This window comes from Maylandia zebra, linkage group LG5, assembly GCF_041146795.1.
Source record: "Maylandia zebra isolate NMK-2024a linkage group LG5, Mzebra_GT3a, whole genome shotgun sequence".
NCBI lineage: Eukaryota > Metazoa > Chordata > Actinopteri > Cichliformes > Cichlidae > Maylandia > Maylandia zebra.
In genome coordinates, this window is record NC_135171.1 from 22,838,854 (window position 1) to 22,852,340 (window position 13,487).

Genomic DNA, 13,487 nt, shown 5'->3' on the forward strand with positions numbered 1-13,487 from the left:
CACCTTGAGGATGTGATGGAACGGGAGAGTCTCACCACTGATGTGTAGCTGACAAATCTGCAGCAACTCTGCGATGCCGTCATGTCAGTATGGACCAACATCTCAGAGCAATGTTTCCAACACCTTAGTTGTGCAATAATGTTTAAAATAAATTGAATACAATAAATATAAAACAAATACAATAATTAAATGATTCTGAACTCTGAATAAAACAAACAAACAGCCAAATCTGACTTCAACATTTGTTGTGTCGTTAGTGCAGTGAAGACTGTGAATGAGGATATTCTGCCCCGCAATCACACTCTCAAAAATACAGTTCACTGTTAAAATAGAGCTTTATTAGTTTCATTATAACACAGCCGCAGCACATTTGCAGACAAAGTGAATCATGGAGACGTTCACCACTCGCACGCGCACAAAGGAACGCACATACACCGTAAAGAGACACACACAGTCAACCAGAGAATGAAACACTCACACTAAACGTCTGATATCACCTCTGGATCGTGTCAGGAGAAGCAATGCCAGAGATTAAAAATCAGATAATAATGAACAACATCATCACTACAGTGTTGAGAGGAGGGGGAAAAAAAAACAATCAGGGGGAAGGTATGAAAGTATTTAAACCACAGTGAGATCAAATAAATGTCCTGCATTACAGTTCTTCTTCTTGACTTTAAGTATGAACATGAGAAGCTGGAAATCAACAACACTGATAATGTAATAACACTCCTGCCACAGCTCACAAGCCAGTTGTCAGAATTTTGCTTTACTGCAGCACAGAAGCTGTAAACGGTCGATGAGGCGTGATGCTTGAGGAGCTTCGCTTTTGCAGGTACAGAGCGAAAAGCTGTGAGGAAAGTACCAGAGCGAGAAGAGACTCGATAATAAGCAGCGGCAGCTTAATCAGCAAAAAGCTTAGTATCGGCAACGCGCGAGTCAGACTGTGCTTTTCTCGCCAGAGAAGTAAACTTGCTCAAGTTGTTCTACTCGTCTTAAATTAGGATGGAGGATATGAATAAAAGAGGAAGTCAGTTTTAAGAGTGCGGTGACCTGTGGAGAAAATATCGCTGTCAGTAACACACAGTAGTTTGGTCCCACTAAAAGGGAAGCACGTAAAGGTTCAAAGCTTTCTCTCCACGCTGAAGCTGTGGCCTCAAATCATCTAACGTAAGCACTGATTTGCCTTCCTGCTATAAATCTGTAAACTGCAGTCAGTTTGGTTAGAATAGAGTTTACCTGTGGTTATTAGTCAGTTAATTTCAACAATACTTTTAGGTGCATGCAGTTAGTCCACGTAAGCTTCACAAGGACATTATTGCTAAGGATTCGCTTTGAGATGAGCTTCAAGGATTGGCCACTTACTAATTCACCAAATATGGCACAAACCTTTTGTGCATTTGTCAGATTTCTTCCTTCTTAAACACTCACACACTCTCACACACTCATTATTCAAATAACACTCAGCATCCCACGCACGCTGCAGCACTGGAGTAAACACCGGCTTCTCTCAGCACGGGCCGGCGCGGGGTACGAGTCGTCTTCAAATGTCCGCTCTTCCTCTTTTAATCTTTACCGTACCTCGCCGCAGTAGCTGGGAGCAGACTACAGTTTGTGATACTGGCACCGGTTAGTCCTGGTTCTCGCAGATCTGTGGGAACTCCTTGTAGATCTGCTGCACGATCAGCTTATCCATCTGTTTCGCCGTAGCGCTCCCTTCATCCTCGCCGGGATCTTCTTCCTCCCTGAGAATCCTCTGCAGCGTCCCCTGCAGATCCGACAGGCGGTGCCGGTGCTCGAGGTAGTCCGTCGAGCGCATTATGGAGTGCATGAGGGAGAGATACTCCATCCGCAGCTTCACAGGGAGGGACAAGGAGAAAAAATAATCATGTGCCTGACAAATATGGATGCAATGCATCCATGAAATATGATTTCCTCCTTTTGTTTGACAGTTTGACTTAAACGTTTTGCCTTTGAATCCCGTAACCCAAACAAGCAAACAACAGAATCACCCCTCTCTCTCTTTCCAGAGCCACAGTGGCCCACTAAAGCCCACTTCCTTATCAGCAACTTAATTACATCAGCAGCTTTCAGTGTCCCACCTTGTCACCAGGTGAAAGGTCAGATATCTGTCGAACGGCGATGTCGATCATCACCATCATGTCGGTGCGGTAGAAGATGTCGGCAGTCTCTCGGCTGGCGAAAACATCCTGCAGGAACTTGAGCACCGAGTGCGGTGCAGGCGGAGTGTGTTTGAACATGCACACGGGGTCGTCTGGGGGCGGGAAAGGACATGAAAAATGTAAAAAAAAAAGAAGACGCATGAAGAATATTTATGAAGGATAAAGTGAGGACGCTCCCAAAAATAGTTTCTTTTACCGCCTCTGTTCAGGAGCAGCAGCACTTTCTCTGAGAGGATCTTGACGTTTTTCTGCTTCAGTTCGTTCATGATCACGTTGTTGCTGGGAGCTTGACACAATCAAGCAGCACAACTATTAAACTTCTTTCTACGTAAACCCATTTCAAGGTAAAAATGATCCAGAGAACACTGAAATTATGGCCTTGCTCCATTTGTTATAATTACAAATAAAACCAACTCCTTCAGGTTCCTGCTATGATTTGTACAAAAACGCTGATAAAGGCATCTGTGGAGGCCGTTCTCACCTGTGTGGTGCAGGTTGAAGGAAAGCACGAGGTTCAGGAAGATGTCAGGCAGCTGCTCTGTGGGATCAGAGGGATGCCCGTCCTCCACCACACCCAGCAGAAACTGAACAAACTCGGCATTCAAGTGTTCTGCAAGCAGGAAGAGTCCAGTGTTTTTTATTAGAGTGATACAACATGAAGTATGGTGACATTCCTGTTGGAATGTCAAAAGAGGGAATGTTGGGATTCAGAGATTCTTTTATTGCTACCATATAATTTGCCTTATGAAGAATGTATTAATAACATGTTTTACAGTATCATTTATCAGTAATATTTCCTACAGGGTTTATATTGCATTGAATATGTCTGTCATCACATTGACCTTTCTATTTTTACAGGTTGAGTTCATTCTATACACAATGCATAAATGTGCTTGGTTAGAGTTGATGTTCCATTCTAGAAGGTTTTAAGCTTCACTGGTGAGAGTGTCCAGATGATACATGCTGAGGGGAGATGAGAACATAGCAGGTTAATTGCATGCATGCTTACGATACACATATTAATCTAGTAGCAGGTCTGAGCGAAGGCCTAAGCGTCTTCTGCTTCTTTGAGACTGGCTGCAAAGTACTCTACTTAGTGATTAATGACGAGGGTCCATTATTAGCTCTCAGAGATGCTGAGACCTGAAGTTATTACCCTAAAAGGCAAGTAATGTAGAAAAGGGAAGTTATATGTCGGTGTATGGTTATTAGAAGTGTACGTGATGTACCCTTGTCTGCACGGGTTGAACTTTTGCCCGTCTGTCACCATGTATTTTTGAACTGTATTGACGTAGGTGTGATATTTTACCCTATAAAACCAGAACCCAGTGTATTCTTGTCAGAGCAAAACAATCCGTATGCTGATGGTTGGTTGTTCTCCTGTGATAATAAAACTCATCGTTTGATTGCACTTTTCCGGAGCCTCCGTCGTTTGTTGTCTGGTCTGAAGTTGATCGATCTCGCAGCACTGCACACAATAGCCTTTAGGCTGAGCTTTTAAATCACACGTGTCAAACTTCTTGATGTGTTTAGCTTGAATAAGCCTCTCATAATGTGCTGGAAATGATGACAAAAGCACAGCCAGGAAGCTGAACTCAAAGCACTGCTTTGTGTCACACAGCAGTTTCATCCAATGATGAGAGAGCAGACATACCGTAGTGATGATATGGAACCTGCTCTCCCATTGAGAATATCATAGTTAGCAGCAAAGCTGTGTAGCACATCTTCTGGTGTTCTGAAGGAAAAACATTAAAAAAAAAAGAGTGAATCAGACAAACGTGGGTAACTTTTAACTGAACTATAAAACAAGAGGAACTGCAATGAGTGACATTTTCACCTTGTGTGTCAGTCTGAAGATCTCTTGCCAGCTCCATGGGGAGGATGGAGTTGAGAAGGGCGGAGATGAGAGCAGCATCCAGGCTGCACATCGCCCCAAAAACTTTGAGCAGCAACAGCCGCAAAGACACACGGTGCTCCTGCACGAAGGCGACAACGAGACCGGATCACCACACAACATGCACAACAACAGTAAAGCTCTGACTGAGGTCAGCCAGGCTGAACAAGGGCGGCTCTGACAGATGCTTCACACAGATATCCAACTACACAAACACGAACATCGTGCTGATTTTGGGCTTTTAATAGTTTCTTTGAACTGTTTGTCCAGAGTCAGATGATTGTACAGCACAGACCGGACACTTTTGGAAGCCATCAAAAAGCTTCTGGAACAACTCTGGGCTCTTCTTCTTGGAAGAATTGATAAAGTTCATTTAAACTGGTTGGTTCCTGGCATGGGCTCAACTTTTAGGTGCAGCAAATGATTAATAGGGTTATGGTCAGGCCTTTGAGAAGCTTTTCCACATGACTAATTCTAGCCTGTTTTAGCCAAAACGAGCGATCAGTGTCCTGTCCGAAAACCCGGTTGTGTCCAAGTTTCAGTCATCTAGCTGTTGATTTGAGGTGAAGTTGAAGAATTTGGAGGTAGTTGTCCTCCTTCTTCTCGAACTGAAGAAGCTTCTCGGATGAGAGGTGAAACGTCTTCAAGCAACTTAAAGAAGTCCAGACGCTTTTCTTTGCAAGCTCCTTTGACTACGATGACCTGGATGACTGAGAACCTTCACAGACATATTGTCCTCCTTCGTTATTCCATCCACTTTATGCAATGTACCAATACCACTGGAAACAAAACAGTCCAGAGCGTGATGCTACCACCACCATGTTTGACAGCTGATCATCAAACGTTTCTCTAGAAGGTTTTCCCGTTGTTCTGAGTTAATCCAGCGAACGCTGTCAAACGAATCAATTTTTACGCAGGCAAAGAGAAACTACCAGTCGTATCAGTCATGATACAATCACGTTATGAGGCCTTGGTCTTTGCAAGTTAAAAAGCACTGTAGGACCTTCAGCACTACTTATTAAAAGATTACAGATGTGTATCTATACTTTTGACCTTCAGAGAAAATACAAAATAAATCCAAACTTGTTGAACCCAGTTCTTGTTTTTTAAAGCCATTAAAGATGTATGCTGTACAATCATTCCATCCTGGTAAAAGGAGAGTTTAAATAAATAATTAAAAGCCCAAAATGATGACATTCAGTGTAACTTCTTACCAAAAATATGAAAAATATCAAACACACAATATTTGCCGCAGTTCTTTCTGAGGCATCGCAACATTTTACGGTTGATGCTTTATTTTTATTTGAGTCAAACATCAAATCCTTTGTTGTGTTCACATCACATCTCACCATCTGATAATAGGAAACCAGGGACAGCACGTTCTCAAAGTCGTTGGCCTTGCACATCCTCTTACACACCTCTGGATCTGCATCGGTCTGAGGACACAAAGCAAAGGCAGTCACATTACATAACAATGAAACTTCATAATCCCCAAACAATCAGACTCCCACACATCGCAGGAGCGCCATTAACAGCTCATCTGGGCATCCCACTGTGGCTCAGCACAAACTGCCAACAAAGCTCATTCAGCAGCCTGAAGCGGTTCCAGATTCAGTCTTTAAGTGCGTCGCTGGATTTGGGAGCCGTCTGAGCCGCTCTGATCCCATCAGACGCGTCTGGTATTTACTACACAACATCTGGACGCGTCCTGGGTTCGCATCACAGGCTTATCAGAGGAAATGTTCACATCACAATCATAACAACAGATCAGTCCTGTCTACTAGGTATGTAAAAACACATTGAAAAGCTTCCCTCTCCTGACCTAAATCCACTTCCTTCCAGTTTCCTTGGATGTTTGCTCTTCTTCTTCTTCTTGCTTGTTACAGTTTTATAAATGAATCCCGTTGGCATATTTAACAGAAACGCATACCAGTATCTTCAGCAGCTCCTCGAGGTAGCAGGCGATGAGAGCGTGATCTTCATGAAGCGCCCAGCTACGCTGCTGGGAGTCGTCCCGGTGACGGGCGAGGTCGCTGAAGATCACCTCCAGCCGCTGTTCATCGTGACACACCTGGCCCTGCGGCAGCGCCGCACTCAGGTCCTACAGGGACGGATAAGAAACATCAGCACACGCCTGCGTTTGTTTAACCCGTTACAGCGAACACACAGGCTCACACTAAAGGACAGACGAAACAACACTTTTGTTTTCTGTTTAGTGGATGGCTGGAGTTGTATTTCAGGTCACCTGGCTTTCGCTCTCATGTTTCTATGTTCTTGTCTCCATGAAGAGAGAAAAACATTTATTTTCTAATCGTTTCACTGCGTTTGAAACCTTCCAAAGAGAAGCCTCCTTCTTCCTTTTGATCAGAGACACACGAGCAAAGAATTTACTGGAACCCTTTGACTAAAAACACCCAAATAAAAAACTATTCCCCACTGCTGCTGTAACATAAAGAAAACCATCACTATTACGTATCTCCAAACAATTATTAGTTATGTCATCCTTAAATATAAAAACATTTATCAGAGCAGCTTTAAAGGTGAAGACCAGAGTTTTTTCTTGGTGTTTGTGTTAATCATCTTGGATGTGCGCTAACGGAAACACACAGGGCCGAGCTAGAGGTGGCTGAGTTGAAAGATTTTCATTGGAGGTTAAGCGGGATTAGAAACGAGTCCATTGGAGGGACGGCTCAGGTCGAGCGGTTTGGAGGCAAGGCTGAGATGGATACAAAAGACACTGAAGAAAAGAAGAAGACCTCAGAAAAGATTCATGGATGCAGCGAAGGAGGACGTGCAGAGCAGTGGTGTGCCAGAGGAGGATGATAGGAAGGCAGATGACCTGATGTGGTGACCCATAAAGGAAGAATCCAATGAAGTCGATGAAGATCTTGGATGTGTGCGGGCAGCACAGCTGGGCACATTGACGGTTGTTTTATAAAGAGGCTGTCCTCCGCAGTTCATTAAGAAAGCATTAAAGCCAGCATGAACTGATGAGCCACAAAATTAAACTGGTATTTATCTGGATTTTACCAGCACTGACCCCCATCCCCCCCGTGGTAATGGCACTGGCGCGAGTCCTGGTCCAGGAAGCAGGTTTAGTGAAATTTGATTTTTTTAAACACAGTATGAGACTTAACTCTGAGCTAACTCTGAATCTAACCAGCTTTCTGGCAGGTTTGTGTCTGCTCCCTCCCCTCCGTTGCTGAACCTGAAACATCTGTCTGACATTCAGTTTCATTTCCTCACTCACACGGTCCACATCAAAGCTCATATCACAGCTCACAGATGGCATCTTGTTACAATTTATATAAATATTTGAGTCAAGACTGTGCACTGATGCGCTGAGACTCTAAAATGGGAAGAAATGTGGTTTAAAGTGGGACTTTGAATCCAGGCTGCAGGTGGTCTGAACCTTTGTGGCAGCATTTCATCATAAAACAGATGACAGGCTGGAAGAAAAAATTTTAAACGCTGTTGAGAACAATAAAAAAAAATCTAACAATATTTACTTTAAACCCTAAGATCCTTTCCACTACAAATCACCAAAATCAGTCTTCCTGATTTCAAAGGTACATGAGCTGCGTCTCATCTGCCACGTTCTTCGTCCCTCTCAGCTGAATAATGATATCCGAGGCTTTAATACTTCTATCATGAACATTTAAGTTGGGCGTTGACACTGAATCATTTCTCTGCCCCTGCTCTTTCTTCATCACGGTCCGCATCGGCACAAATTAACATTCCACTGGATTCTATTGGACGCTCTTCATCTCCTTGTTGCCATGGTGAATCCTCCATGTGCTTAACTCGGGGTGAACATACTCTGAGTTGACCGATAAGATTTTCTGGAAGTGAGAACTCAAGTTTCCCATCTCAGATTTAAATGTTTGATTCAGAGTTTGTTAAACCTGCTTTCTGGAATTCCCAATCAGGATCACAATCAAAGCCATGGAGTAGAACAAACCAGACCCACGAAGGCTCCACCCCCTTGAGTCCAGCTGATCTGCTGCCAAACACCACAGGACAGCACCCTACTCACGTCCTGAGAGTTCGAAGTTGCCATAGCAACACAAGGCAGGCTGTTTAACACTGTGGCTGACTCTAATTTTGATTTTGTTTGAACTTCTTCTTCTAAGTTGAGTGTTTTACATATTAAAACAACCTGATGAGACCGCAGACTATTCGAGCTCTTCGACAGGATGTGTGCACACATGTCAGCGTGTAAACACAGGATGGAGCCACAAGTTGGCATCTACTGGGATTTGGGGTCACATTACCCACTCCACCACAATCTCCACCTGACAGCAGTGGAAACAGAAAAGCGTGACGCTTGTATCTAAAGATGTGTGAGTGATCCCGTGTGAACTGCCCTCGCTGCTAAATGCAGCGGGAGCTGAAACTCTAAACGACTCCGGCGTTCTGCTCTTAAACTGGCTGGGCGCCAGTGTGCTGGAGCCACGCCATGTGATGAAAACAAATCTGACCTTGCTCTCCACCAACGAGATGAGGACTTGCTCCAAAGCGGGGGAGGCCTGCGGCAAAGTGGTCTGCAGATGGGCGACCACCACGCCGACGGCGACCCGCGACAGCTCGTAGCTCAAGCCCGTGTTCTTTCGCACCAGCTCGATCAGTTCAGCTCCAATGGTCATGGGAACCACCTCAGAGGTCGAGGAGCTGCCAGGAGGGTTTTCAGCAACAGACGGGGGGGCGACGGGCCACTCAGGCTCCCGCTGGTCCTCCTCAGCAGCAGGAGCAGCAGGAGCAGCAGGAGAAGCAGGAGCAGCAGGCTGTGGAGGGGTGCTGCGCTGGGAGGGTGGGGTAGGCTGGGGGGGCTGCGGTGCGGGGCTTTTCTTTGCAGGAGCCGGCTGAGGAGACGAGTCAGAGGGCAGCAGGTCCGGAGGCGGCCCGGGGGGCTTGACACGGGACGGCACAGGAGGAGGAGGGGTGCTGGAAATACTTGGCAGACTGACTTCAGAGGAGATCGGAGAGAGGGAGGAGCCCGTGTCTATGGAGGTGGTGCTGATCGAGAGGGAGGGAGCAGGGGACGAGGGAAGAGAGGACACTCTGGAGGGGACCTCTGGCTCTGCTGAGAGAGAGGAAGAGAGCTCCAGTTACAGAAAGGAGAGCGCAAACAGGAATGACTAAGAATAGAGCTGCAGGAGCGAAAACACTGAGAGCGTAATCTGTTTTTAGGTGACGAGTGCAAGGCTTAAAGTCACCTGGACGCCGGTGGTTCCTCTGCTTTTCAGGGGGAGGCGGAGTGATCGGAGCAGCACGCCGGGCCTGAGGTGGCACCTGATGGAAGGGACGGAGACAACAAACATGTCATCTCGCGGTCCAGGAGGAGCACAGCTGGCTGATGGAGATTTAACTTCCACAGCTCAGCATTAACATTGAACTCAGAGAACTAATCTTTTTAAGATAAAATAATCTCATCAAACACTCAAAAATATCCACAGAAAAAATGCATTCGCGTTCCTATTTTTCTATAAAATTAGATATTAAAAAAATGTGTTTTTTGATGCGGTGATATTTTCTTTTGTGCACAGATTATTCTTATTCTCAAATTAACATTTCATCTTTTCTTCACAGAGGAGAAAGATCCAGATTCACGTTGCTGCTCATCTTTGCTGCCACATGCAGACATGCCTCACAAAAAATGTGTTTACAGCAAAGTCTATCCATGAACAGATGGTGAAGCACTGCGTGAGAAAAGGAGCAGGAATGATAAAAATAAGTAACTAATGCGGTTTATTGGTATTAACGTGTTGTCTATTGTTACAAAATAATTATGGGTCACAGTAATTACCAACTAGTAGCAAAAAAAAAAAAAAAAGGGCTCACAAACAAAGCTCCCACATTTCAGGTCCCTTGTGAAACCTGAACAGCACATATTAAAAAAGATTAATGGCACAATCACAAAGACGACCAAGTGTACTTACAATTATACTAACAAAAATAATCAAGACAGACACTGAAAGCAGGTCACGCTGTGGAGGAACCAATGAGCAGATCAACCTGTTGTCTGAGCTTCATGAAAACTCATTTACACTCCGGCTAATATCATCGCCTTTCACAAATAGATCAGTACTGGGACACGCATTATAATGCAAAAAGTCTTGAGGAACGCCTCATTCGTTATGTGCTTGAAATGCACCTGAAAGTCAATATTTGGTATCATGGTTCTAATACAGCAAGTTTCTCAAACTGCTTTATACAACATGCCTCACAGACCCATTCATACAAGCACTTTTTTCTACAGTTAAGTGCTTTCTGTCTGACATTCACACAAATTCATACTCCCATGAAGGCATTACAGAGCAACTCAGGGTCAGTATCTTGCCCAAGGATATCTGGCATGCAGACTGAACCACCGGCCTTCCTATTAGCACAAGACCTGCTCTACGTCCTGAGCCACAGCCGCCTCTTCAGCACAGCCTGAACTCTCTTAGTCAAACTTTCTTCTAGTTTCTTTAAGCAGTCTTCAGGAATAGTTCTCCAGGCTTCTTGAAGGACATTCAGAGCTCTTTTTGGCTGCCTTTTATTTGATTCTGTCAAAGTGATCGCACACAGCTTCAGTAATGTTGAGTCTGAATTTGGATTCATCGCTCCCTCCGCTGTTGCCACTGATTTTTGATGGATCAACTGCAGAGCCAGATGCATTGTTCAGGTACTGTGCCAGGTCTTTGCTGCATTTCTGTTGGCCATGACTTTCAGATACTGTTCATCAGCTGTAGATAGATTTTTTTAATACCTGACACTTCCTCTTTTATTCTTCACCTGTCCAGTTTCCTCATATTTATTAAGTACACACTAACTGGTTCTTTCCTGTGTTGTCTGTTATATGTAGACACAACGGTGGTTCATCCTGTGAGTTAGGTGCCTTTTGTATGCCTGAATGATTCACAGTCAGGTTACAGGTAAAAGGATTGAACTAAAAATAAGTTAAAAAAAACAGCAAATGTTCAAAGAGAAACTCTAAAAGACCTTTAGAAAGCCTGGAGAACTATTGCTTAAGACCACTTAAAAAAAACTTCGTCTGACATCTTGAAAGCAAAATATAAAGAAATGAGGAGTGGCTCAAGACTTTTGCACAGTGCTGCATGATACACAAACACCAGCATGAAACTTTTCTTCATTTTTTTTTCAGAACATTGTTTAGAAATGCGACCCGACAGGTACAGAGCGGCTCTGACTCCACTCTTTAAACTCCTTTTTCGCAGCACATGCACCAGAGCAGCATCACAGCTGAGCAGACAATAATAAACAATAATATTTATATGTATATATCAGATTGATTGCCATGCCCTGCACCTCTTGCATGCACCGAGGCTTTTTCATGTTAATAATTCACATTTATATTAACAGATTAATTGGAGCATGAGGTAAGAAAAACTGCACCTGCTTGTTACCTGATAAAAACCCTGTTGTCCTTGCATACTGTCCATGCTTCCTGATAACGGCACGCTTCCCTGTCGCTGATAGTCTCTGCTAAGGCCATTGGGTGGAGGAGGGGTTTGACTGAGCGATATCTCACTGCTGGAAGATGGGAGGCCCTGTTTGTGACTGGCGGAGGACGAACTTCGCCGAGCGAGGGTCTCCTTTCTGTGATGGATGAGCTTTCTGCGACAGAGGAGGGCAGCGATTCAAACACAGCACACAGAGAAACACTGAGCTGCACCATCTCCATAAAGAGCTTCACTCACTGCAGAACATCCCGCTGCTCCAGATTGTATTTGCCTCCATTCTTTAAGGCCACATTGTGGATTCCTTCGATCGCTCTGTCGATGGACTGCAGTACCTCATCCTGCTCTGGAGCCTGAGAGAGAGAGGCGGGGGATAAACTCAATGAAATATTAAGTGGCATACAAAATGATCAAAACCGGGCAAGCCATATGGCTCTGAGGGTGAGACAAACTGGGACGGTTATCTAACATAAACAGCCTTTTAACCAGAGTCACACATGCTCACTGAGGCTGCACATTCAGGCCAATGTCATTAATTACAGTCAGCGCTCCTCTCCTGTGAGACACTTTTTTTTCTTTTAAATAACATGCTCTGACTAGTTCACTATGAGTCTGGAGACTGCTGAGCTCATCTGGGTGTGACTGAGAGGGAATCAAAGTTATGTGGAAGGAACAGCTACTTTTGAAAACAATGAGAGAGCAGAAAAGGAAAATGATACAGTCACAGGAGGAGATTAGTTAATCTGAGCAGAAACAATGGCTCTGTGTGGCAGAGGTGGTGGCCTTGAATCTGCTCTATCTCTCATCCTTACTCAGTATTTCCCCTTGTCATCCTCTTATATTGCATCCTTTCCTGACTCTTTTCCTGTCCCATCCTCCTGCAAGCTCCTCTCTGTCGCAGTCAGCAACTGCAGTGCAGGGAGAAAAAAAGCCACCCCGTGTCCCTCCATACTGCAACCTTTGCAATAATTTATGGCTTATTATTTCGCAAGCATGCATTCCCCCACCCTGACACCCTCAACATGGCTTGCACTGCAGCACATATAGCGGTACACTGAATCCGTCTGATCGCATCAATTCAGCCGCTTTACTACGCATTCCCTGGATTTCACGTCACCCCAGGGTGCAGCTCGGTCACTGATGCCATTCACTGAAACCAAAGAGGGAAAGTGAGCATTGCAAACATTGTTTTTACCTGGATTTTTTCGATATACGAGGCGGGAATGTAGCCGGTTTCCCCCGAGCTGCAGTGGGACCCCAGCCACCAGTGTTTGTTGCTCCTCTCCAGGATTAAAAAGCTTTCTCCGGCCGCGAAGTGCAGCGAGTTGGGCTCCGAGGATCGGAAGGCGTACAAAGACCGGTACATACTTTAATGACACTTTAAGACAGCGAAACGAGCCGATAACGACAGAGAAGGGTTATCTGGAGATAAGCAGTGCCCGAGTGCCGAAATCTGCTTTGCTGGGGATGATTTAAAGCGGCTACGAAGGCATGTCTATTTACAATGCAGCTCGGATCATCTGACCCGACTGTTACCGTAAACACCGTAGGAGGGCGCTGTCACATCCCACCGAACACGCCCCCCAGACATTTTAATCAAAGACAGAGCTGACTTAGTATTTTATTTTATATCAACTTCATTGAAATTTCAGCTAAATACGGATAACACCCGACATATAGGCGACAAAAACGGAAATAAAAATGACATTAATATTTTAATATCTATACTTTTACGTAAGAGTTACCTCCATGCGTATGTAACCAACTGTTAGCCGTTATCCCGTTAATTTCGTCCTCTCCCCTTTTTTTTTTCCTTCAGTACGTATTATTATTATTATTATTATTATTATTGTGCATCTGATTAACTTAAATGCGTGATGTAAACAAGATAACGCGAATTTTTTTTTAAAGAATAAACAAAAAAGGAATAAATGAAAGATGTTCGAC

At 44.4% G+C, this 13,487-nt stretch overlaps 1 protein-coding gene across 2 annotated transcripts; it reads right to left on the reverse strand.

Moving 5' to 3' along the window:
* Positions 1-316: 316 nt before the first annotated feature.
* Positions 317-13,308, reverse strand: nckipsd (NCK interacting protein with SH3 domain). Of its 2 annotated transcripts, none has more exons than XM_023152973.3 (13): positions 12,736-13,308; positions 11,781-11,893; positions 11,487-11,697; positions 9,294-9,369; positions 8,559-9,157; positions 6,008-6,178; positions 5,427-5,513; positions 4,021-4,159; positions 3,838-3,918; positions 2,665-2,793; positions 2,380-2,469; positions 2,103-2,275; positions 317-1,855 (listed from the first exon to the last, which is right to left on the reverse strand). In XM_023152973.3, the coding sequence occupies exons 1-13, from the start codon at positions 12,904-12,906 to the stop codon at positions 1,631-1,633; spliced, it is 2,265 nt and encodes a 754-aa protein (XP_023008741.2). In that variant the 5' UTR covers positions 12,907-13,308; the 3' UTR covers positions 317-1,630. The 2 variants fall into 2 exon arrangements, with proteins under 2 accessions (XP_023008741.2, XP_004544802.2); XM_004544745.6 differs by having other exon boundaries at positions 8,559-9,160; positions 12,736-13,307.
* Between the last annotated feature and the right edge of the window lie 179 nt (positions 13,309-13,487).